A 27,657-nucleotide genomic window follows, 5' to 3' on the forward strand; every position below is an offset into this window, starting at 1 on the left:
GCTATTTTCCGATTGGGTGGAAAGCTTTAAATGATATGCTGAGACCTGTGAAGCAACGGGACTGAATTGACAATGCATTGCTCCCGCCGCAGTCGTAACAACTCCAATCCCCTTGCAGTAAAGGACAACATGCCATTTGGCTTCCTAATTGCTTGCTATACCTGCATGTTAACTTTCTTTGTTCCTTGTACAAGTGCACCCAAGTCTTTTTGAACATCGACATTTACAAGCTTCGCACCTTTTAAAAAATATTCTGCTTTTCTATTCTTACGACCTAAGTGCAGAACTTCACACTTCCTTACATTATACTCCATCTGGCATCTTATTGCCCACTCATTTAATCTGCCTATATCTCTTTGCAGCCTCTCTGTGTCCTCCCACAGCTTACCTTTGTATCATCAGCAAACCTAGATACATTACTCTTTGCCTCTTCATCTAAGTCATTAATATAGAATGTAGGAGAAACTGTTTACAGGCTTTTCTAACATGAAATTACCAATTTTGTGGATAGTTTCATTGATTTTTTTTAAAGAATTGTGTAATATTTCTGTTCGTCATAAATGTTTCTGTTTTTCATATACGGTAACCTAAGTGAAGATGATCGTGGCCAAAAACAGTCTTTAGAAATTATTTGAGCAGACTGAGTGCTTCGAGATACATTTTAATGATTTAATTGGGTGGTCTGGTGGTGCTTGCATTTGCTGACAAGGTTTTTTTCCAACTCTCAAATAAACGGACCTACATTTTGATGGCTTTGCCTTTAGTGAATGAGATACATGAGGCAATCTACATGGCTAACTTAACACCCCCATTCTAGGAATTTGAACACATAATCTAGGCTGTCACATCAGTGTAGTACTGAAGGAATGCTGTACTTTTTGAGGTGCCATGCAGACAGGTTGTTAAATTGAGTTATCAGGACAATTTATTTAAGTGATAAAGCGGAAACCACCATGATCTTTACTGCCTAGAAAATTTTCAGTGAAGGAAAAATTTCCTAAATTTGCCATGGTTTTTCCTTTAGTTGCATCCTGATAAAGTGGAATAAAACATTGAAGATGTCTTTAGGAATTGCATTTTCATCAGGCAAACACAACACAGAATGACAACTTCTGCCTGGCCCACACCAGTAATCCATTGGATACGAAGCACCCGCATTTATTTTCAGCATAGTTCACAAGTTTCACATTTATTAGAAGATTGCCATTTAGCACAAAGGTCAAGGGATTCAGCCCTCCATCCTCCAGCAGCAACATAACCTGGTTCTGAGATGGATGCTCCTCCATCACTACTGGGCCTTCTTCTTCAAAGTGAAGTTGTTCACTTTGGCAGGAAGAATAAAAAAAGCATAGTATTACTTAAATGGAGAATAACTGCAGAACTCCGAGGTGCAGAGGGATCTAGGCGTTCTCGTGCATGAGTCACAAAAAGTTAGTATGCAGGCATAGCAAGTAATAAAGTTAGGTTAATGAATGCTATCCTTTATTATGAGAGGAATTGAAAATAAAAGTAAGGATGTTATGCTTCAGATATAGAGGGCATTGAATACTGCGCGCAGTTTTGGTCTCCTTATTTAAGGAAGGATGTGAATGCGTTGGAGGCAGTTCAGAGGAGGTTTACCAGATTAATGCCTGAAATGAACAGGTTGTCTTATGAGGAAAGGTTGGACAGACTGGGCTTGTTTTCACTGGGGTTTAGAAAAGTGAGGGGAGACTTGATTGAAATATACCAGATCCTGAACCATCTTGACAAGGTGGATGTGGGAAGGATGATTCCTCTTGTGGGGGGAGTCCAGAACTAGGGGGCACTGTTTTAAAATCAGGTGTCGCCCTTTTAGGACAGAGATGAGGAGAAATTTTTTCTCTCAGAGGTTTGTGCAACTTTGGAACTCTCTGCCTCAGAAGGTGTTGTAGGTGGGGTTATTGAATAATTTTAAGGCAGGGCGGATAGATTCTTGTTGTGCAAGGGAATCAAAGGTTATCAACTCTCTGGTTTTTAAAAAAGGACCAAAAAAAACCTTCCTGAGCCGATCACATGACCAGACATAGTGGGCTGAATTTTATGAGTGAGCTGCACATCGCGGTGGCGCGCTTTGAAGTCAGCAGCCTTCAGGCGCGGATGCACCGTCGCTGAGACCCCGCAATATTTCGCGCAGGGCTTCATTTAAATGGAGGGGGCGGAGCTACCGCCTCCCGATGACGTAGAGGGGGCAGCCGCTCCGTCCCCAGCAAAAGCGTCCGGCGCCACCTCGCAGGCGCCATTTCTAAAGGGCTTCAGGCCCTTCGGCCTCATTAAAAGTTTGAACAGGACAGAATACTTAAAATGCAGATATACATTTATTCATATTTTCAATTCCCTGTCCCACACCCCCAATGAATAACCCGTTGATTTTTTTGTCCCATATCCCCAAAAATGTGAGTTTTCACTCACGAACTTTCCCAGCCGAACTTTATTCCCTTTGACCCTTAACCCCTTCCCACCATCCCTGCAACCCATCGGAGCAGTTTTCCCCGCTCCCCACCCCCGCCCGCCCTGAAATTTTCACTCCTCCCTACCAGTGTCATGTCTCGGAACTCTGAATGGGACAAGGTAAATTGATTTGTATGTTTTCATCAATTTTAAAATTTAAATGAAGGCCCCACCGCCGAGTGGTGGGGGGCAGGGGTGGGCCGCACCGAGGCCTCACTGCTGCCAGTAAAATGTGGTGAGGCCTTCTTGGCGTTGGAGGTCATGGCGAGCCTCTCCCGGTAGAATTTCCCAGGCCCCCTGCCACAACTTCCGAGGCCAGAGGGCTCATAAAATTCAGCCCAGTGTCTGCCCTGTCATTCAAAGTGTTGCTCTGAGGAGGTCAAAAACCCCAGGCTGGCTTCCTTGAAACGGCTTACCTTTCCTATTCTTGTATACAAAGTTAACATCCAAAAATTTGAGCTATTTGCAGGTGTCTATGTCCACTGAAAATACTTTTTTCAGTTTTTTAAAACACAGAATTCTAAGATTTAGTACAAAAATAAAACCCTTGTTTTTTTTATTCATTCATGGGATGTGGGCTTCGCTGGCTACGCCATCATTTATTGCCCATGAGAAGGTGGTGGTGAGCTGTCTTCTTGAACCGCTGTAGTCCATGTGAGGTAGGTACACCCACAGTGCTGTTAGGAAGGGAGTTCCAGGATTTTGACCCAGCGACAGTGAGGAAACGGCGATATAGTTCCAAGTCAGGATGGTGTGTGACTTGGAGGGGAACTTGCAGGTGGTGGTGTTCCCATGCAGCTGCTGACCTTGTCCTTCTAGTTGGTAGAAGTCGCGGTTTTGGAAGGTGCTGTGTAAGGAGCCTTGGTACGTTGCTGCAGTGCATCTTGTAGATGGCACATACTGCTTCCACTGTGCATCGGTGGTGGAGGGAGTGAATGTTGAAGGTGGTGGATGGGGTGCCAATCAAGGGGGCTGCTTTGTCCTGGATGGTGTCGAGCTTCTTGAATGTTGTTGGAGCTGCACCCACCCAGGCAAGAGGAGAGTATTCCATCACACTCCTGACTTGTGCCTTGTACATGAACAGGTTTTGTGGAGTCAGGAGAGGAGTTACTCGCCACAGGATTCCTGGCCTCTGACCTGCTCTTGTAGCCACGGTATTTATTTGGCTACTCCAGTTCAGTCTCTGGTCAATGGTAGCCCCTAGGATGTTGATAGTGGGGGATTCAGCAATGGTAATGCCATTGAACTTCAAGGGGAAATGGTCAGATTCTCTCTTGTTGGAGATGGTCATTGCCTGGCACTTGTGTGGCGTGAATGTTACTTGTCACTTATCAGCCCAAGCCTGGATATTGTCCAGGTCTTGCTGCATTTCTACACGGACTGTTTCAGTACCTGAGGAGTCACAAATGGTGCTGAACATTGTGCAATCATCAGCGAACATCCCCACTTCTGACCTTATGATTGAAGGAAGGTCATTGATGAAGCAGCTGAAGATGGTTGGGCCTAGGACACTACCCTGAGGAACTCCTGCAGTGATGTCCTGGAGCTCAGATGATTGACCTCCAACAACCACCACCATCTTCCTTTGCACTAGGTTTGACCTCAACCAGTGGAGAGTTTTCCCCCGATTCTCATTGACTTCAGTTTTGCTAGGGCTCCTTGATGCCATACTCGGTCAAATGTTGCCTTGATGTCAAGGGCAGTCACTCTCACCTCACCTCTTGAGTTCAGCTCTTTTGTCCATGTTTGAACCAAGGCTGTAATGAGCTCAGGAGCTGAGTGACCCTGGCGGAACCCAAACTGAGCGTCACTGAGCAGGTTATTGCTAAGCAAGTGCTGCTTGACGGCACTGTTGATGACACCTTCCATCACTTTACTGATGATTGAGAGTGGACTGATGGGGCGGTAATTGGCCGGGTTGGACTTGTTCTGTTTTTTGTGTACAGGCCATACCTATAACAGTAGCCCATGGCACTCATAAGGTGCCTACCAGCCCATAAACCAGCCCTTCAAACCAATAGTATGAAAGGTGCTGGAACTATACTTTCTGAAACAATATGAACAATCTATAGAACTCCAGCTGTGAAACTTCACATATGTTGAAATTGAGTACTATCTTCCAATTTACATAAATTTGTAAGACACTGCAAAACAACACTATTTCATCCTGAAATTTGAGTTTGATTTGACAGTTGTTACAAGTGCTTTGTTTTTTTTTAAAAGAGGTGCGTGTCTTTAAGACTGAGAAAAGGATTTCTCTAAGAACAGTGAATGCTGAACTGGGTGGGGCACGTGCAAGGCAATCTGTTTTTTGAAGCCATGCAGCAGAGAGAAAGGACAGTCAAATGACTGGCTGCTGGGGAGTTTTTAGTTTCCCTTCTGCAAGAAAAGACCAGTTGGTTGGAACCTATTCTTGAGACTAGAACAAGAGAACTCTCACTGAAAGAAATCAAAAGACCAGTTTGCTGCTAGAAGGGGTAGGAAGACAGCCCAGAAACTCTTTCTCGTGAAAAATAATTCCTGTATCAAGGAAAATTCTAATTTTTTCATGAAGTTACAAGAACTTTGAAGGAGTTGCAAATTGAACGCATGGAAGCTAAAATCCTTGTTGCTGTTTATGTCTGAAGAGAGAGAGAGAGGACCCAGAAGAGGGGCTACGGCATTCTGTGGAGAATCACTGTTTTGGAGAAAGGCTCCTTTGCTGATAGGAAGCCTGCATTGCTGAAGGTAGTCTCCAATCTCTGAATATCTCTCCCTCAAGTGTGAGGCCTGTTGCACTGTTGTATTTTTTGGAAGCTCCTGAAATTTCAAGAAAATTTCTACTGTTGGACTGCTACTTTAAAATTTAAATAGACGTGTTGCTATAACCTGTTGCTGAAAGACCTGTGTGATGTCTGCTGCAGATGAATTGCCTTGAACACCTACCCACCACAGACTGTTCATTAATTTCACCTGGAAACTTCGAATGGCATCTGACTATTCGACTCTGGGACGCCTCCCCACTCCAGAAATATTCTACCAGAAATTACAACAGTTATTTTATTATTCCTAAGAAACAGTTCTAACTTAAACCAATCTTTTAAAACCAGCTAACCATTGGTTTTTGAATGTATGTGTGTGCATGAGGGTTAGGAAGAATAAGTTATAAAATCCATTCATACATATAGATTTATCTCATTATCGTTTAATATTAATAAATAGTTAATTTGTTGTTGTGTAAAGAAAGCTGGTTTGGTGTGCTTTATTCTGGGGAATAAATACAGTGATTAATTTAGCTAATTTCCCATAGGTGGGAAACTTTATTTGATAAGCTATGATCTGTGGAGTCGTGGGACTAAATTAATAGTGCATTACTCCTGCCTTGGTCGTAACACAGTACAATATCCTCAAAACTGAGGGAAGTTTGATGTTGCATGATGACATCCCAAGTTGTTGCAACTTTTTAGCTGCTATTTCTCAGTTAATTTGACAGTTCCAGTACTGCAGGGTATATAATCAAGGACTGGTGACATTTCGAAGGTCATTGTACTAGACTCAACATTCAGTACTCTTGTCATGTGGTCCAGTTGCCATCTTGCTTATTTATTTATTTTACATTATTTTATAATCAATCCACTCGACCATCCTCTTTATTTCAAGTTTTTGTGGCTGCTATTTATAACTTAGCCAGTTGCCTGCAAATGTATGCTACACAGATGTTGAACAACCTCTTGTGTTAAGTTTCACCAGTGCTTTGTGAACTCTGTGATGTGGCTCTGTTGGTAGTTGAGCATTGAGTCTTTTATGTTCAGGTATAAGTGCCTCAGTTTCAGTGCACACACAGCATTGAATCTAAGAGTTCGTTACACTGCCCAAGGCAGATTATGGTATGGAACTAACAACCAGATGCCATGGGTGCAACTTCAATTAATCTGTGAATGTGTGGACTCACACCAGAAAATGATTATGAAAGTTGCTCAATTTTCATAAAACCTCAACTGGCTCACAAGTGTTGTGAAGGAAAGGAAACCTGCCACCCCTATCTGACCTGGCCTACAAATGACTCCAGTTCCACAATCTGTGGTGAATATAAGAAAATAAGAAATACGAGCAGGAGTAGGCCATTTGGTCCTTCGAGCCTGCTCTGCCATTCAGTATCATGGCTGATCTTCTACCTCAATCCCACCTTCCATCACTATCCCCAAATATTTTAATTCCCTTAAAATCTAAAAATCTATCAATCTCTGTCTTAATATATTCAACGACTGAGCATCCACAACCCTCTGGAGGAAAGAATTCCCAAGATCCACAACCCTTTGAGTGAAGATATTTCTTCTCACCTCAGTCCTTATTGAGACTGTGACCCCTAGCTCTAGACTCCCCAGCCAGAGGAAACATATTCCCAATATCTACCCTATAAAGCCCTTTAAGAATTTTATATGTTTTAATTAGATCACTACCTCTTCTAAATTCATGGGAATACAGGCCTAGTCTACTCAATCTCTCACTTTCCTAATTGCCTACTGTACCTGATTGCTAACTTTGTGATTACTGTATTACATCCAATTAAAAAAATTCTGCTTTTCTATTTTTGGTTGACTCAGAGTGTCCTCAGAATTGGCCTAGTTGGTGAGGCTTTGGAAGCAGAAAGAGGTGTCTTGTGTGATGGAGAGGGTATGAGTTCAGAAATTGGATGGCCACTAGAAGGAAATAAACTTGCAGGGCTATGGGGATCGAGCAGGTGAGTGGGACTAACTGGATAGTTCTGTGGAGAGCCAGCACAGACTTGATATGCCAAATGGCCTCCTTGTTTGCCGTAAATGACGATGACTCTAAGGCACTCTGCTCTAAAACGACCACTGCAAAACACAAAAAGACTTATTGGCAACTGATTAGGACAATACAGGAAAATAATCGTGGCTTTGCTAATGTTATCCACATCCTGAGACAAAAATCTGAAAGCTCCAAATAGTTTCCATCAAGAGCAATCAACATTCGCATGAAATTAAATAATGTTTACCCTGGAAAATCTATGGGAATGGCAAGATTCAGCACTAGGATAAATAAAGGAGAGATGATGTTTTTCTTTCTAAAAAGACAGCACCGACAGTAATAAATTTTAGAAGCCAGAAGATAAATTGATATTAATAAGGGACAAGAACCAAGCTGCAAGACAGAACATGTATGTAACAGTTAATAAAATGTTTCACCAAGGCAAATCAGTGTTAGAAAGGGTATGCAAAAGAAGCAAAGGGGAATTTCAGTCAGCAGTATCAAAAAGGAACCCCAGAGACAATAAAGCTAAACTAAAAGAGGGAAAGAGGGAAAACAAGTGTGAAAGGACAGCATTGAGTTCAACACCTTGAGTACTGTGTGTAGTTCTGGTCACCTAGAAACATAGGAAATATTCAAGCATTGGAAACAATGCAGAAAAAGCCATGAGACTGATCCCTAGGGTCTGAATGATGAGGAATGACTCGAGATTTAGAGTTTGAAAAAGAGATGTTTGAGAGGTAATATTCTGGAAGTGCATGATAGTAAGTGATATGGAAAAAATTAATTTGGAATACTATTTTAAATTAAACAGTGGGAATAGGACAAAGAGATACAGCTTCAAATCAGTAAGAGGTAACTTTAGGGCTGACGCAACAAAGTTCTTTTGAGCAGATTGGTCGAGGCAAAAATCCTGGGGCCATGCAACAAATATGCAGTAATGGGTAGAGTGTAGGGTCATCTGGATCAACAAATTAAGATAGGCCAATAACTTCCTTTATCCATCATGATCTTGTGAGCAAATAAAAAAGCTGTTCTCAGAGATGCTTCTAAATAGCAGTGTCGGGCAAACCCCCCACCTGCCAAGAGTGGCGCACATGATTTCGCTACATGAACATTAAAACGTAGAACTGCAAGCCCCTGACTGGAAAGACATCTGCATAGTAACTAGCAGAGTTGGAACAAGGGACAAAGGACCATACCCTGACCCATTCAACCAACAATGGACTTTTGATTACCAGACGTTGAAGGTAGGAGGAAGCTAGCATTCCAGGTTGACTGCTAAGATAGCAGAATCCACAAACACAGAAGAAGTGGTCAGACCAGTTTCATATGACTAGCTGGCTGTTGAGATTTGAACTTCTAACAAGGGATTTGAACTCAGAACGCCGTGTTCCCAGCTGGAACAGAACCTCTCCAGTCCTGCCTGCCTCTATCTCTTTCCCACGGAACTGAATCTTGTGAAAACACATGAACCTCAGAGAGAAATAAAATCTCCTACGTGAACAAGGTTTAAGAACAACATTGGGCCCCAACGATCAGCACAAAACACAGTAAAAAGAAACTCTTCTGATATTGTCTCAAACCCCCTCTCTACTATATTTTCTTCTCCTCTTTTCTGTCCCTATTTGCATGTGCTTATCGCGTGTGCATGCTAGTGTGGGTGTGTCGTATATCCATAGGCGTTAACCGTATTAGAATTTAACATTCAATAAATTTCACTTTTCTTCTTTAAACCTGAGAAAGCCTGTCTGTGCTTGTTTCATTGTCATATAATTGGAAAGCTGTGAACAAGGATTTACAAAAGTGGAGCTCAAAACACAGTGTGCACAGTGTGTTTAAAAATAAAACTCTGTTACAATAAGACCAAGTGAAGATAGTAACAGACCGCGAGACACCTTTCTCATCTGGTCGTAACAAGCAGCAAAAATATTCCGAATACTGAAATGCACCAAAACCTGTTTAAGTATGCATACAGGATTTCTACTTTGCAATCTTGGTAATTAATAAGAAATTAAAGTTAAAGTGAGTTCTTTATAAAGACGTTCTGCGCACTCATCAATTGTTACAAATACTGTATTGATCCTGGAGCAGCCAGACAGGAAGGGTCAACAGAAGGTCTATTCTAATTTTCACAAGTCCCTATTTTTGCAATCAACATTGATGAAATCAAGTTGTCGTGAAGGGCATTGAGTATAATTGTACTAGATGTTGGGTGGAGAGGGGAACCTGGCAACGCAATGGATAAGACAGTTTAAAGCCAGGACCTGGAAAGCCTCCTTTCTCCTTCAACTGTAACATTATGAATCAAATTAATTTGGGTAATTTCAAGCTTTAATCATAGCAGGTAAAAATTCATGGTAAAAAAAAAATTGCTGTTGGCTCACTAAAAATTGGCATGAAGATGTGAATTTAACTTGGAGTGTCCATAAAAATAGCTGATGTGGAAAACAGAAAAAAAATCATGCTACAACTGGGATGCTTTGAAGATAATGTAGAGGTAGAAAGAAAAAACAAGGCAACAGCTGGAAATCTGAAATAAAAACAGAAAATGCTGAAAATACATGGCATTGTGTGTTCTGACCAACTGACAAAAACCAAAATATTAACATCTGAGATGCTGATGGCCATGCTTCATATTATCAGCATTCTCTGCTTAACGGAATCCTTACTCAAAGATATAATAGAAAACCATCTAAAAACTGAAAATATAATAAAGAGAAGCCGGCAGGGATTCCAGAACGGAAGGTCATGCTTGACCAACCTTATTGAATTCTTTGAGGAAGTAGAAAGGATAGTGTACTAGACAGAATATATTTGCATTTCCAAAAAGCACTCAATATAACATAAGAATTAGGAACAGGAGTAGGCCATTTGGCCTCTCGAGCCTGCTCCGCCATTCATTAAGATCATGGCTGATCTGATTTTGGCCTTAACGCCACTTTCCTGCTTGTCCCCATTAACCCTTTACTCCACTGTCGTTCAAAAATCTGTCCAGCTTAGCCGGGAATATATTCAGTGACCCAGCCTCCACTGCTGTCTGGGGTAAGGAATTCCAAAGATTAACAACCCTCAGAGAACAAATTCCTCCTCATCTCTGTATTAAATGGGAGACTCCTTGTTTTGAAACTGTGCCCCCAGTTGTAGATTCGCCAACGAGGGAAAATATCCTCTCAGCATCTACCCAGTCAAGTCCCCTCAGAATCTTATACATTTCAGTAAGGTCACCTCTCATTCTTCTAAACTCCAATGAGTATAGGCCGAACCTGCTCAACCTCATAAGACAACTACTACATCCCAAGAATCTACCTAGTAAACCTTCTCTGAACTGCCTCCAGTGCAAGTATAACCCACCTTAGATAAGGAGACCAAAACTGTATGTAGTACTCCATGTACAGTTTCACCAACGCTCTGCACAGTTGTAGCAAGTGTTATGACCAGGTGAGAAAGGGGTCTAGGGGTTCCCTCTCAGCCTTTGCCTGGTTTAACCGCAACAGGGTTTAATTTTAAGAACACCGTGTTTTTAGCTCCCCCTCAGTGAATCCTTGTTTACTGCTTTCCAATTGTAAGGCTAAGAAATCAGACAGGTTTTCTTAGATTTAAACAAGGTGGAAGTTTATTAATCTTAATCTCTAATTCTGTCAACGACTACGAATATGCAACGCAACCACGCTAGCATGCATACGCGATAAACACACATGCAGATAGAGACAGAAAAAGTAGAAAGAATAAAGGGAAAAAGTTTGAGGAAATAGTTGGGCTTCTATTTACGGTCCTTTGACTTCGATGCAGGATCTTTGTTTGCCGGTAAGTCTTGCTGTTGCGTTGGGGTCCAGTGTATGCTTTAAAACCTGTTTCAACGTAGGAGTCTTTTCTCTCGAGGTTTAAGTGACTTCAGTGGATCCGGAGATTAGTGAAAGAGAGAAAGCCAGGCAGGAGAGAGGCTCTTGCTCCAAGTCCAGTTGCAATCTGCAGTCTGACCCAAGCTGTCCTGTGAGCAGTTCAAAACCAGACCCGGGCCTGGATAGACATGTGACTCGCTTTTCTTTTTAAACAAACTCCTGTGTTTATGAATTTCAAAGATCTCGGTGGGCGGGGGGAGGGGTTTGCTGGTGGTGGTGTAATGCTGTCTCTTACACTGGCAAAATGTGGATCACCATTGCCCAAACCAATCTCTGTTAAGTGAATCAGTGAGCAGTTCCCATTGTCTTTTTCTAGGCGACAGTCTCTGAGTATGCATTTTTTTTTGCCAGCCACAGCTGATCTCTTTAAACAAGTCATCTCTCCACTCTAGCAAGAGTTTAAAATTAAGAATAATAAAAACAAGAAATGCTGGAAATACTCAGTAGGTCTGGCAGCATCTGTGGAGAGAGAAGCGGAGTTAATCTTTCAGGTCAGTGACCTTTCATCAGAATTGGCAAAGGTTAGAAATGTAATAGGTTTTAAGCAAATAAAGCGAGGGTGGAGCAAAAGAGAACAAAAGGGAAGGTGTTGATAGGACAGAGGGTCATAGAGAATAACTGACAAGGAGGTCATGGGGCAAAGGCAAAGAGTGTGTTAATGGTGTAGTGAAAGACAAAGCATTAGTGCAGAGAGGGTGTTAAATGACAGAATAATGAAAGCCCTAGCCAAAAGCACAAACATGAAAAAAAAAGTGGGCAGGCACATGGTAAAAAAATTGAATGATGAAACAAACTAAAGTAAAATAAAATAAAAATAAAAAATTAAAATTAAAAATGTCATGCTCTGAGATTATTGGACTCAATGTTCAGTCTAGTAGGCTGTAGCATGCCTAATCAGTAAATGAGGTGCTCCTCCACGAGCTTGTGTTGATGTTCACTGGAACACTGCAGCGAGCTCAGGTCAGAGACGTGGGCATGAGACCAGGGGGGTGTGTTGAAATGCCAAGCAACAGGAAGCTTGGGGTCATGTTTTTGGATTGAGCAGAGGTATTCTGCAAAGCAGTCACTCAATCTGCGTTTGGTCTCCCCAATGTAGAGTAGACTACATTGTGAGCAGCGAGTACAGTATACAAAATTGAAAGAGGTACAAGTAAATCACTGCTTCACTTGAAAGGAGTGTTTGGGGCCTTGGATAGTGAGGAGAGAGGAGTTAAAGGGGCAGTATTACACTTCCAGCGATTGCATGGGAAGGTGCCGTGGGAAGGGGATGAGGTGTCAGGAGTAATAGAAGGGTGGACCAGGGTGTTACGGAGAAAACGATCCCTTCGGAATGCTGACAGGGAAGGGGAAGATGCTTTTGGTAATTGCATCACACTGGATGTAGCAGAACTGGCAGAGGATGATCCTTTGGATGTGGAGGCTGGTGAGGTGGAAAGTGAGGACAAGGGGAACCCTGTTGCGGTTCTGGGAGGGAGGGGAAAGGGTTGAGGGCACAGGTGCGGGTAATGGGCCAGATACGATTGAGGGCCCTGTCAACCACAGTGGTGGGGAATCCTCGGTTGAGGAAAAAGGAAGACATATCAGAAGCGTTATTGTGGAAGGTAGCATCAGAGCAGATGTGTCGGAGATAGAGAAACTGTGAGAATGGAATGGAGTCCTTAAAGGAGGCAGGGTGTGAAGAAGTGTAGTCGAGGTAGCTGTGGGAGACGGTGGACTTTTAATGAATATTAGTAGACTCAGCCTATCCCCAGAGATGGAGACAGAGAAGTCGAGAAAGGGAAGTGTCAGAGATGGAAAATGTAATGGTGTGAGAAGGGTGGAAATTGAAAGCAAAGTTAATAAAAGTTTTCCAGTTCAGGGCGGGAGCAGGAAACAGCACCGATACAGTCATCAATCTACTGGAAAAAGAGTTGGAGGATTGGGCCTGAGTAGGACTGGAACAAGGAATGTTCGACATATCCCAGAAAAAGATAGGCATAACTGGGACCCATGTGGGTACCCATAGCAACACCTTTTACTTGAAGGAAGTGAGTGGAGTTGAAGGAGAAGTTGTTCAATGTGAGAACAAGTTCAGCCAGGTGGAGGAGGGTGGTGGTGGATGGCAAGTTCAGCCAGGCGGAAGAGGCTGGTGGTGGATGGACCCCATTTGCGCACAAACGCCCACAATAACAATGTGATGATGCAAATTTGATTGAGGGATAAATATTGGCCAGGTCACCAGGGATAACTCCTCTGCTTTTCTTCAAAATAATGCCAAGAGTTCTTTTCCATACACCCGAGAGGGCAGATGGGGCCGCTGTTTAACATCTCATCCAAAAGACACAGCAGCACTCCCCCAGTACTGCACTCTCATATCAACCTTGATTTTTGTGCTCAAGCCCTGGAGTGGGACTTGAACCACACCCTTCTGACTAGAGGCGAGTGTCCTCCCAGCTGAGCCACAGCTGACACATTCCACATAGTAAACTCATGACGAAGGTCAGAACATGTGGAACCAGGGGACAAGTAGCAGAATGAATAGCAAGCTACCTACAAAACAGAAAGCAGACAGTAGGAGGTAAAGGTAGTTACTCAAATTAACAAAAGATGAGGAGTGGTGTCCCACAAGGGTTGGGTTGGTGTTGGAACCACTTGTTGTTCACCATCTACATAAACAATTTGGACTTGTGAATTGGAAGTACAATTTCCAAATTTGCAGATATCACGAAATTGGAGGGTTTACATAATATAAAGTAGGACTGCAAAAAAATACAGGAAGACATGAACAAACTTGCAGAATGGGAATGTAATTGGCAAATGAACTTCAATATAGGTAAGTGTGAGGTCGTACATTTTGGTAAGAATAAGGAAATCACTTACTCCTTGGAAAATAAATGTCTAAATGGGGTAGAGGAACAGAGATCTAGGACTACTGTTACACAAATCAATAAAAGTAGCAGTGCAGATTAATAAAGCCATTAAAAAAGAAAACAAAGCATTGGGGTTCATTTTTAGAGGAATAGAATTGAAAAGCAGAGAGGTTATTTTATACTTATTTAGATCCTTGGTTAGATCACACTTGGAGTACTGTGAACCGTTCTGATTTCCATATTATCAAGAGAACATAGAACTGGAGAAGGTGCAAAAAAGATTCACTAGAATGTTACCAGAACTGAGAGGTTATACGAACATATGAATTAAGTGCAAGAGTAGGCCACTTGGCCGCTTGAGCCTGCTCCGCCATTCAATAAGATCATGGCTGATCTGATTGTAACCTCAACTCCACATTCCCGCCTACCCCCAATAACCTTTCACCCTCTTGCTCATCAAGAATCTATCTACCTCCGCCTTAAAAATATTCAAAGACTCTGCTTCTACTGCCTTTTGAGGAAGAGAGTTCCAAAGACTCCCAACCCTCAGAAAGAAAAAAATTCTCATCTGTCTTAAATGGGTGACCCCTTATTTTTAAATAGTGACCCCTAGGTTCTAGATTCTCCCACAAGGGGAAACATCCTTTCCACATCTACCCCGTCAGGATCTTATATGTTTCAATCAAGCCGCCTCTTACTCTGCTGAACTTCAGCCGATACAAGCCTAGCCTGTTCAACCTTTCCTCATGAAACAACCCGCCCATTCCAGGTATTAGTCCAGTAAACGTTCTCTGAACTGCTTCCATTTACATCTTTCCTCAAGTAAGGAAACCAGTACTATTGTCATAGAAAATCAGGACTAGACAGGCTAAATGCAGGGAGGATGTTCCTGATGGCTGGGGAGTCCAGAACCAGGGGTCACAGACTCAGGATACGGGGTATGCCATTTAGAACTGAGATGAGAAGAAATTTCTTCAGAGGGTGGTGAACCCTTGGAATTCTCTACTGCAGAAGGCAGTGGAGGCCAAGTCATTAAATATATTCAAAAAGGAGATAGATATATTTCAATGCCAAAGGGATCAAGGGATATGGGGAGACAGCGGGAACAGGGTACTGAATTAGAAGACCAGCCATGATCTTTTCTAAATGGTGGAGCAGGCCCGAAGGGTCAAATGGCCTAATCTTGCTCCTATTTCTATGTTTCTATGTCATGCAGACCCCCACCTGCCAAGAATGAGACATATTAATTTCACCATATAAACATTGATTTTCAACTGCTGCTGGAGTGAAGAAATGACTTGTTTGAAACTCACCAGACATTTGGGCTGGAAGAACATTTGCGTACTAAGAGACGCTGCTTGTGAAGACAAAGGAGTACTCCCTGATCCAATTAACCCAAATGGATTTTGAACACCAGACATTGAAGGTGTAAGGAAGTGCATTCCAAGGCCTGCTAAGATAGTACAATCCATAATACAATCTTTGCAGGAAACTGTTTCAAATAGTCATATGACTAACCTGCTGGGCAACCTGGGGAAAGGAAGGAACAGAAGAGAGTGTGCAACTGAAGCTAGAACAAGGAAGCCTCTCTCCTGGTTGTCGCTCTCTTGCTTTCTCTCAAGCCACTGGACCCACGGAGACACGTAAACCTCAAGAGAGAAAAGACTACTACATCAAAACAAGTTGAAGCGTGAATTGGGCTCTAATGAATAGCAGGAATTACCGGCAACCAAAGACTCTACACTGAACTCAAAGGACAGTAAATAACAAACAGATATTGCCTCAAACTTTTCCCCTTTATTCTTACTACATTTTCTGTCTCTATCTGCATGTGTGTTTATCGTATGCACGTATGCATGCTAGCGTGGTGGTGTCGCATATTCGTAGTCGTTAAACAGATTAGAGTTGAAGATGAATAAACTTCTACCTTTCTTGTTTAAGTCTAAGGAAACCTGTCTGATTTCTTTGCCTTACAATTGGAGCAGTGAACAAGGATTCACTGAAGGGGGAGCTAAAAACAGTGTTTCTAAAATTAAACCCTGTTACAGTTAAACCAGGCAAAGGCTGAGAGGGAACCCCTAGACCCCTTCTCACCTGGTCATAACACTATACACAGTACTCCAGATTTAGCCTCACCAATGCCCTGTATAACTGAAGCATAATCTCCCTACTTTTGTATTCAATTCCCCTCGCAATGACGATAACATTCTATTAGCTTTCCTAATTACTTGCTTAACCTGCATACTAACCTTTAGTGATTCATGCACTAGGACACTCAGATCCCTCTGCATCTCAGAGCTCTGAAATCTCTCACCATTTAGATCTTATGCTTCTTTTTTATTCTTCCTGTCAAAATGGACAATTTCACATTTTCCCATATTATACTCCATTTGCCAGATCTGTGCCTACTCACAACCTAACTATATCCCTTTGTAGCCTCTTTAGGTCCTCTTCACAACTTACTTTAGTACCTATCTTTATGTCATCAGCAAATTTAGCAACCATACCTTTGGTCCCTTCATCCAAGTCATTTATATAAATTGTAAAATGTTGAGGCCCAAGCACGGATCCCTGCGGCACACCACTTGTTACATCTTGCCAACCAGAAAATGACCCATTTATGCCCATTCTGTTTCCTGTTAGCTCTCAATCTTCTATCCATGAGCTTTTATTTTACACAATAACCTTTGATGTGGCACCTTATCAAATGTCTTCTGGAAATCCAAGTACAGTACATCCACCGGTTCCCCTTTATCTACAGCACGTTACTTTTTCAAAGAACTCCAACAAATTGGTTAAACATGATTATCCTTTCACAAAACCATGTTGACTCTGCCTGATTACCTTGATTTTTTCTCAGTGCACTGCTATAACATCTTTAATACTAGCTTCTAGCATTTTCCCTATGACAGATGCTAAGCTAACTGGCCTGTAGCTTCCTGCTTTCTGTCTCCCTCCCTTTTTGAATAAAGGAGTTACATTCACTATTTTCCAATCTAATACCTATCAGGAAAAATTGAAATGGCTGGGACTCTTCTCCAGAAAAGATCGAGAGGATTAAGTTTACAAAAGGGTTTGATAGGGTAAATGTAGAGAAGATGTTTCCATTTGTTGATGAGACCAGAACTAGGGGCCACATATACAAGATAGTCACTAATAAATCCAATAGCGAATTCAGGAGAAGCTTCTTTACCCAGAGAGTGGTTAAAATGTGGAACTATCTACTACAGGTAGTTGAGGCTGGTAGCATAGATGCATTCAAGGGAAAGCACATTTAGGGGAAAAGAAGTGTTGATGTGGTTAGATGAAGAAGAATGGGAAGAGGCTTATGTGGAGCATAAACACAAGCATGGATCTATGAGCTGAATGGCCTGTTATTGTACTGTAAATACTTTGTAAGTAATAATTACAGATAAGAAAATATCAAAAGTTGCTTTAAGAATAGTTTGAGCAGAATACAAGGAAAGTAAAATCAGCAACATATTTTCTCATGTACAGTAATAAACTCAGCAACGGTAATATAAATTTACTGATACTTACCCTCCAATTCCAACAATAATTTTATTCATTTTAGCTTTCAACCAGCCTCTGATAAACCTTCATACTGAATTCAGGAAATGATGATACATAAGTCCTGTTGTTACCTGAAAAAAAGATATTTATGCTCCAGTATTTCTGTAAGATCTACGATATTATGTTGAGACTGTAGCTGTCTGTTCCTTCCTCATTTCATTACTTTCTTTATCTTTGAGTACCAGATCAGTTGTACTTAAACCCTTCTTTAACTTTGCTAACATATCTATTGTTCTCTCCATTACTTCAGAAGAACTCAATCAAGTTAGTCAAATCAGTTTTGCCTTTAACAAATCCATGCTGACTTTCATTTACTAGCCCATACTTTTCCGAATGACAGTAATTTTGACTTGGATTTTTGTTTCTAAAGGTTCCTCCACTTGCCTATAGTCGCTGGGGTTTATCCTGCTCCCCATTTTTACCCAGGAGTGCAATCCTCCTGTCCTCTGGTACCACCCCCATATCCAAAGAGGACTGAAAGATTGTAGCAGAGCCTCCATAATTTCCACCTTTAGTTTCCTCAGTAACCTGGGATGCATCCCATCCAGACTGGATGACTTTTCTACTTTGAGGACTGCCAACTTTTAAGTATCTCCTTTGTATTTTTATCCTATCCAATATTGCTGCAACCTCCTCCTTTACTGCTACATTGGCAACATCCTCTTTAGTAAAGAGGGATGCAAAATACTCAGGTAATACCTCAGTGATGCCCTCTGCGACACAAGAATATCTCCTTTTTGGTATTGTTGGATATACATGTCTTGAATTTCACCTTCTTACTGAATGTTTTCACTTTTTTGAGATTTTTGATTTCTATCATAACTGTAATCAGGAATAATGGTTTTGACAACGGTTGCTTCAGGGAATGTGTGGTGCAGAGAATCTCATCTCTGAGGCTTGGGTCTAAATCCAGACTAAATTGGAAGGATGAAACAGTGATTATGAGGCCACAATTTAAAAGTAACCACATAAAACACAAACTGGTATGAAATTGGAATTTTCATTCAAGGGAAATCAAAATGATTGCTAGTGATGGAAATAAAATACACTGGTATACTAGGGAAAGTACTTCTGAGGCAGGGTCAATGCACTCTGTTGGCACAGAATGGATAGAGCTTTATTCTGTAACTATTCCATCTTGTATCTGATCTCTGACTTCTTGAAGTTGATGGAACAAAAGAACATGGAAAAGTGTTTGTGCTGAGGATTGACAATTCACCCTCAAGTATACAACAATTTCTCAAAAGCTATAAAATGACAAGGGTTATGCCAGTCTGGCAATGGCACTGGTAACAGATGGCATTGCACTTGTTTTCTTAAGATCAGCTGTACATATTCCTGTATATAAACCCTCCTTATAGGTTTTCTTGAAATGATATCCTTGTGTATTCCATTTTGTATATCACAGCCTGCAGATTTTTTTTTTGTAATTAGGCATACCTGTTGCAAGTTGTTAACTTTTCCTGTTCCTATGGCCTCCCGTGGTTACCATTATTCAGACTTCTCTCTTGCGCTGTCACACCAGGCTAACAACCCAACATCTATATTCCACAAACCCAAAGAAGGATGGAAAATGACCTTTTGATATGTTATATAAAACAGATCAGCAATTAAAGACATTTTAGGAGTTATAAGTGAACTTGTGGCTTAACCACTTCTGCATAGCTTAACTTTAAACCATCTTGGGAGCACATAGATAGCTAAAAGTTAATTGAGTACCTTTTATTCTGTATTTGCAAACAGCATTATAATCCCATAGTTATCACAAATCATAGTCTTGCTGATGCTTTTGTCAGATTATGCAAATTATTTCTCTGCACTTCCGTTTACAGATGTTTATTTTAATCTTATGCCTTTAGTATCAGATATTTTTTGTTCTTTGCATATCTAACAAACTCTTGATCTAAGTCAGTGTACACTGGTACAATTCCAGACAATCTTCAGGAACCAAAATAGTGCCATAACAAAGTAATCTATATGAGATGAAGAATTGCAGATGTGCATGGGCTCTTGCATCACTATAACCAACTTATATTCACTCTGGGCTGTGCAAGTTCACCTACACTAGGATTCAACCATAATCTGCCTGCTTGCACAGAATGATGTATAATTTTGTGCAAACTTACTAGTGGTTTACTAGTAACACTTGCCAACTGACTTAGTTGATTTTACTGCAGCTATTTGCTCTTGGGTGGGTTTTGAGTTGAGTATAGTGTTACGACCAGGTGAGAAAGGTGTCTAGGGGTCCCTTTTAGTCTTCGCCTGGTCTTATTGTAACAGGGTTTAATTTTTAAACACAGTGTATTTTGAGCTCTCCCTTGGTAAATCTTTGTTCAATGCTTTTCAATTATAAGGCACAGTGGCGCAGTGGTTAACACCGCAGCCTCACAGCTCCAGGGACCCGGGTTCAATTCTGGGTACTACCTGTGCGGAGTTTGCAAGTTCTCCCTGTGACCGCGTGGGTTTTCGCTGGGTGCTCTGGTTTCCTCCCACCGCCAAAGACTTGTAGGTGATAGGTAAATTGGCCATTGCAAATTGCCCCTCGTGTATGTAGGTGGTAGGGAATATGGGATTACTGTAGTGTTAATATAAATGGGTGGTTCTTGGTCGGCACAGACTCGGTGGGCCGAAGGGCCTGTTTCAGTGCTGGATCTCTAAATAAATAAATAAACATAAACAGGTTCTCTTAGGTTTAAAGAAGTGAAATTTTATTAAAATTTAAACTTGAACTCTGATTTGGTTAACGCCTATGGATACACGCCGCGCCCCACGCTAGTATGCATACACGATACGCATATGCAATAGAGACAGAAAAGAGAAGAAAAATAAAGCAGAGAGGTTTGAGGCAACATCAGAAAAGTTTCTTGTTACTTTGCTTTGAGCTCACTATAGTCCTTTTGCTTTTCATTGCGGCCCAATATTCTTCTTAAAGCTTGTTCACTGTAGGAGACTTTTCTCTATTGGGTGTCATGTGCTTCAATGGGTCTGCAGTTCTGTGAGAATGAGATGGGAGCAGACAGGAAAGAAGTATTTTCAGTCCAGGAGCAAAGAGCTTTCTGAGTTTTAAAACTCTGTGGCAAGTTCCAATTCAAAAAACTCCAACCGCCAGTTAGTCATGTGACTAAACTGGTCTGCCCAGGTCTTGTGTGTATTAGGGAAGCAGGAACTGGGTCCTTTGTACAACACTGTCTGCTAGCATGCAAAACAATGTCTTTCCGGCAAGGGGCCTGACAATTCCTTGTGATAGGCTCTCTTTTCCCAGCAGCAAGTTTTAGGTTTTAATGTTCATGTGACGAAATAATGTGTGCCTCATTCTTGGCAGGTGGGGGCCTGCATGACAATAGGTTATGTAGTTTCTCAGAGTAAAGTTTGCAATATGTGATTATTCATTTATTTGCTTTTTTGATGAACAGCTGCTCTACAATCAATGTATTTATAACCTGTGTGGTTTAATTTAGCAGTATGATCAATCAACCAACCTGCACCCTCCAAACTCGAGTTCATCCAAAACTCTGCTGGTCATACCCTAAATCATACTAAGTCTTATTCACCCTTCACTTCAGTCTTGCTGACCTACATTGGCTTCTGGTTTGGCAATGTTTTGATTTTAAAATTTTCATCTTTGTTTCCAAATCCCTCCATGACCTTACCCCTCCTTACCTCCATAACCGCTTCCAGGCCTAGAGCTGGCCAAGATTTCTGCACTCCTCCAATTCTGATCTCTTGTGCACCCCCGATTTTCAGTGTCCCACCATTAATGACTGTGCCTTCAGCTGCCTAGGTCCTAAGCTCTGGAATTTCCTCCTTAAACTGCTTTCTTCTCCTAAGGCACTCCTCAAAACCTCTCCCTTTGGCCACTTATGGTCACTTGTCCTAATTTTTGTTTGATAACACTCCTACAAGGCACTACAGAACATTTTACAGTCTTAAAGGCACTATAAAATGCAAGTTGTTGTAATCCAAACTGGGAAAATCGTGCTTTCCAAAGCAGGTTGCTCCTGAGGCAATGGCTAGAGAGGGAAATGAAATCAATGGCAAGGGTACAGAAATTTGTGGCGGTGACCAAAGACAATGTTTAACTGGAGGAAATTGCAGGTCATCCACAACTAGATTCGGGACAAGCATTCTGACAAGAGAGAAGCAATGGAGTAGTTCAAAGAGGAGGAGAGGTCGCAACTGGGTGTTGTCAACATGTGTGTGAAACTTGATCCCATGTTTTCAGATAATGTAGGAGCACACGTAGCTGAAGAAAGTTGGTGGCGGGGGGGGGGGGGGGGGTGGAAAGAGAGGGGGAAGGGGAGGCAAACATAGATCCTTGAGTGACTTCAGAGGTAATAGGACAGGAGCAGGAAGAGAACCCATTGCTGAAGGTATGACATGACTACAATTACATAGGTAAGAGTGCAAGCAAACAAATGCAGTCCCCTAACCTGGAAACAGAGGCAAGGCATTGGAAGAGGATGGTGTGATCAACTGTGTGAAAGGCTACAGGCAAGTCACGAAGGAAGAGGAATGTCAATAATACAGAATGGCAGTTGAGATAAAGTCTCTGGACTGCTAGCCATTTTCCCCACAAGCTTACAGTGTAAGTTTCTCATTCTCGGTTTTCAATTTTAGTCCTGCTTCTCCTTTAGTCCTTTTCAACTTCTGCCCTTTGATTATTTGTTCTACTCCCAATCCAAGTATTTTTGCATTTTTAAGTACAGATCTGTGCTTAAAAAATTGCTTCCAGTTTTTGTTTCTTTTATTTCTGCTCCTGTTTGTGTTTTACATTTGCATATCCTACAATTCCTATGGTCCCAAACCTCAAGAATTCACAGATATTTTTGAAACTTCCCTTCATACCTTTGCCCTGAGGATTCAGTTCATCATAAATGTCCCAACTTCCTTAATCTCAATCCATCAAACTCCTTTGGTCACCACTCACCATCACACTCTCTGAAATTCCTTTCTTTCCAAATCTTGTACCGCTCCCCACCAAATTTTGCAACCACCAATCTCCCTGCAGCCCCCATAGTTTCCTTCTCTTTTATACCTCAGTTTTCCATACCTCCCCACCTCTCAATATAAACTCCCAAACTATCCCTTTCTGACCATAAAGGTATCTGATGTCAAATTTGCATTCGAACCAGCACAGAAACTGACACCCAGATCAAATTCAAAATTCTATTTTTATTACACATAACTATAAATATACTACATATAAATGCATGTTATTTAAACATATACACAAAATACATATATTACATAACTATAGAGACTTGAGCACATAATCTAGTCTGACACTCAACGCAGTACTGTTGGAGGCGCGACCTTCCAGATGAGATGTTAAACCCATGTCCTGCCTGCCTTCTCAGATGGACATAAAAGATCCCATGGCACTATTCAAATAGTAGGGGAGTTCTCCCATTGCCCTGGCCAATGTTTATTCCTAAAACGATCAAGTCATTATCTCATGGTTGCTTGTAGGACCTTGTTCATAGAATAGAATTATAGAATGGTTGCAGCACAGAAGGAGGCCAATCAGCCCCTCATGTCTGTACCGGCTTGCTGCAACAGCAATTTTTGCTAGTCCCACTGCCCTTTCTCCCACAGCCCTGCAATGTTATTCCCTTTGGGTGATTATGAAATTCCCTTCTAAAAGCCACAACTGAATCTGCCTCCGCCAACCCCTCAGGCAGTGCATTCCAGATCGTAACCACTCGTTTCGTAGAAAAGTTTTTTCCTCATGTCACTTTTGATTCTTTTGCTAATAACCGTAAATCAGCATGCTCTGGTTTTTGACCCTTCCGCCAATGGGAACAGTTTCTCCCTATCTGCTCTGTCTAGACCCCTCATAATTTTGAGCACCTCTATTATATCTCCTCTCAACCTTATCTTCTCCAATCTATCCACATAACTGAAGTTCATCATCCCTGGAATTATTCCCATAAATTTTTTCTGCACCCTCTCTAAAAACCTTTACATCTTTACTAAAGTGCGGTGTCCAGAATTGACACAATACTCCAGCTGAAGGCTAACCAGCATTTTATGAAGGTAATTCATAACTTCCTTGCTTTTGTAATCAATGCCTTGATTTCTAAAGCCCAGGAGCCCACATGATTTTTAACCACTTTCTCAACCTGTCATGCCGCCTTCATACCCCAGGTCCCTCTGCTCCTGCACTCACTTTAGAATTGTACCCTTTATTTTATAATGCCTCTCCTCATTCTTCCTCCCAAAACTTATCACTTTACACTTGCTTGCATTAAAATTTAATCTGCCACTTCAGCAACCTCTATGTCTTCTTGATGTCTATCACTGTCCTCCTCACAGTTAACAATACTTCCAAGTTTTGTGTCCTCCACAAATTTTGAAAGTGTGCCCTGTACACTCAAGTCTAAGTCATTAACATAGATCAAGAAAAGCATGCTCCTAATACCGACCCCTGGGGAACCCCATTATATACCGTCCTCCAGTCTGAAATACAACCGTTCTCCACCACTGTGTTTCCTGTCACACAGCCAACTCCATATCCCTTTTATTCCACGGGTTTCAACTTTGCTGGTAAGCCTATCATGTGCCATTTTATCAAATGTCTTTTGGAAGTCCATATAAAGCACATCAACTGCATTACCCTCATCAACTCTCTCTCTTACCTAATCAAAAAGCTCAATCAAGTTGGTTAAACACAATTTGCCTTTAGCAGATCTATGCTGGATTTCCTTAATTAATCCACACTTGTCCAAGTGAAGGTTAATTTTGTCCCAGAGTATTGTTCCTAAAAGCTTTCCCAACAACGTTAAACTGACTGGCCTGTAGTTGGTGTGTTTATCCTTACACCCTTTTGTGAACAAGGGTGTGAAATTTACAATTCTCCAGTCCTCTGGCACCACCCCTGTATCTAAGGAAGATTGGAAGATTATGGCCAGTATCTCCACAATTTCCACTTTTATTTCCCTCAGCCTCCTCAGATGCATCCCGTCTGGTCCTGCTGAATATCAACTTGAAGTACAGACAGCCTTCATAATACCTCCACTTAATCAACTGTTCGCCCATCCAATATCTAACCTTATCCCTCTTTCGCTATGACTTTGGCAGTATCTTCTTCCTTGCTAAAGACAGATGCAAATAATCATTTAGTACCTCAGCCAAGTCCTCTGCTTCCATATTTAGATTCCCTTTTTAGTCCCGAATCAGCTCCACCTCTCCTCTTGCCATTGTTTTACTATTTATATGCATGTAGAATACTTCTGGATTCCCATTCATGTTAGCTCCAGTCTCTTCTCATACTCTTTGCTTCTCTTATTTCCTTCATTTCCCCTCTGAAGTTTGTATATTTCAGCCTGGTTCTCACTTGTATTATAAGCATGACATTTGTCATACACACCCCTTTTCTGCTTCATCTTAATCTCTATCTCTTTTGTCATCCAGGGAGCTCTGGCTTTCGTTGTCCCTCCCGGGAATGTACCTCGATTGGACCCAAGCCATCTCCTCTTTAAAGGCAACCCCCATTGTTGTAATATAGTTTTACCTGCACATCCGTAATTCCAGTTTACATAAAACAGATCAGTTGGCCCTCCTCCAATTATGTATTTTTACTCTAGATTGCATCTTGTCTTTTCCATAGTATCATAAGGTTTAGATTAGCTATGATCACTGTTCCCTAAACATTTCCCTAGTGACACTTGATACAATTGAGCCACCTCATTCCCCAGAACCAGATCCACCAATGTCTCCTTTCCCAATACAACAGCAAAATACTGTGGATGCTGGAAATCTGAAATAAAAAGAGAAAATGCTGGAAATACTCAATAGGTCAGGCAAAATCTGTGGAGAGAGAAACAAAATTAACCTTTCAGGTTGATGACACAAAGATAGGGACAGGAGTAGACCATGTGGCCCATCGAGCCTGCTCCGCAATTCAATATGATCATGGTTTATCTTAGGCTTCAACTCCATTTTCCCGAATGCTTGCCACATCCCTTGATAGACCAAAAATCTATCTATCTATCCCAGCTATAAATGTATACAACAATGGAGCATCCACAACCCTCTGGGGTAGAGAATTCCAAAGATTCACAACCCTTTGAGTGAAGTAATTTCTCATTTCAGTCCTAAATGATCGGCCCCTTATCCAGAGACTATGCCCCCGTGTTTTAGAATCCTCGACCATGGTAAACAATCCTCAGTGTCTACCCAATCTAGCCCCTTCAGAATCTTGTATGTTTCAATGAGATTGCCTCTCATTCTTCTAAACTCCAGAGAGTATAGGCCCAATTTACACAGCCTATCATAGAACTCCCTCATCCCGGGAACAATCTAGTGAAATTTCGCTGTATTGCCTCCAATGCGAGCATATCCTTTCTTAAATGTGGAGACCAAAACTGCACACAGTACTCCAGATCTGGCATCACCAAAACTCTGCACAACTGTAGCAAGCTTCCTTATTCCTGTACTCTAAACGCCTTGCAATAAAGGCCAACATGCCATTTGCCTTCCTAATTGCCTGCTGTACCTGCACGCTAACTTTGTGTTCCTTGTACAAGCACATCCAAGTCTCTTTGAACATCAACACTTCCAAGTTTCACACCTTTTAAAAAAATTTTGCTTTTCTATTTACGACCAAAGTGAATAACTTCACATTTCCCTGCATTATACTCCATCTGTCATCTTGTTGCCCACTCACTTAACCTGTCTGTATTGCTTTGCAGCCTGTTTCCACCCCACAGCTTACCTTTCCACCTACCTTTGTATCATCAGCAAACTTAGATACATTACTCTCTATCTCTTTATCCAAGTCATTTAGATTGTAAATAGCTGAGGCCCCAGCACTGATCCTTGCAGCACTCCACTATTCACCGCCTGCCAATCTGAAAATGCCTCTTTTATGCCCACTTGTTGCTTCCTGTTCGCTAACCAAATCTCTAACAGTGCTAATATATTACTCCCAACTCCATGAGCCCTTATCTTGCCTATTAACCTTTTGTGGGGCACCTTATCCAATGCCTTTTGAAAATCCAGGTATACTACATCAACTGGTTCCCCTTTATCTACCTTACTGGTTACATCCGTGGTCTCTTCAGACCACTAGCAAAGATCAGATGTCCACCAAAGCTACTAAGTATCACCTCATTCCATGACAATATGAAAGGCACAATTCAGCATAGCGGTGCCTCATCAGACCCCTTTCCTATCCTGAGTGGCGTGAAACAGGGCGGCGTTCTCGCACCTACACTGTTTGGGATCTTCTTCTCCCTGCTGCTCTCACATGCGTTCAAGTCTTCAGAAGAAGGAATTTTCCTCCACACAAGATCAGATGGCAGGTTGTTCAACCTTGTCCGTCTTTGAGCGAAGACTATAGTCCTCATCAGGGAACTTCTCTTTGCTGACGGATGCTGCATTAACATCCCACACTGAAGAGTGTCTGCAGAGCCTCATCGACAGGATTGCGGCTGCCTGCAATGAATTTGGCCTAAACATCAGCCTCAAGAAAATGAACATCATGGGACAGGATGTCAGAAATGCTCCATCCATCAATATCGGCAATCACGCTCTGCAAGTGGTTCAAGAGTTCAACTACCTAGGCTCAACTATCACCAATAACCTGTTTCTCGATGCAGAAATCAACAAGCGCATCGGAAAGGCGTCCGCTGCTATATCCAGACTAGCCGAGAGAGCATGGGAAAATGGCGCACTGACACGGAACACAAAAGTCCGAGCATTTCAGGCCTGTGTCCTCAGTACCTAGCTCTATGGCAGCGAGGCCTGGAAAACATATGTCAGCCAAGAGCGACGTCTCAATTCATTCCCTCTTGGCTGCCTCCGGAGAATCCTTGACATCGGGTGGCAGGACTGTATCTCCAATGCAGAAGTCCTCGAGGCGGCCAACATCCCCAGCATATACACCCTACTGAGCCAGCAGCGCTAGAGATGGCTTGGCCATGTGAGCCGCATGGAAGATGGCAGGATCCCCAAGGACACATTGTACAATGAGCTCGTCACTGGTGTCAGACCCACCAGCCACCCACGTCTCCGCTTTAAAGATGTTTGCAAACACGACATGAAGTCCTGTGACGTGGGAGTCAGTTGCCAGTGATTGTCAGAGCTGGCGGACAGCCATAAAGGCAGGG

The 27,657-nt window shown here is 41.9% G+C and overlaps 1 protein-coding gene across 4 annotated transcripts in view; it reads right to left on the reverse strand.

Annotated features, from left to right (window-relative positions):
- LOC137369185 (nicotinamide riboside kinase 1-like) overlaps nt 1–27,657 on the reverse strand; it is a 41,229-nt gene that overhangs the window by 12,704 nt on the left and 868 nt on the right. The window contains exons 2-3 of one of the 4 annotated variants that reach the window (XM_068029975.1): nt 18,986–19,086; nt 17,513–17,616 (exon numbers count right to left, since the gene is read on the reverse strand). The exons of 2 other annotated variants lie outside the window; for them this stretch is intronic. In XM_068029975.1, the coding sequence (XP_067886076.1) occupies nt 17,513–17,541 (29 nt within the window). In that variant the 5' untranslated portion in view covers nt 17,542–17,616; nt 18,986–19,086. The remainder of the gene's footprint in view (nt 1–17,512; nt 17,617–18,985; nt 19,087–27,657) is intronic. One more of the 4 variants, XM_068029974.1, reaches the window with a different exon arrangement.

The sequence above is a fragment of the Heterodontus francisci genome, chromosome 4 (genome assembly GCF_036365525.1).
Source record: "Heterodontus francisci isolate sHetFra1 chromosome 4, sHetFra1.hap1, whole genome shotgun sequence".
NCBI classification, from domain to species: Eukaryota; Metazoa; Chordata; class Chondrichthyes; order Heterodontiformes; family Heterodontidae; genus Heterodontus; species Heterodontus francisci.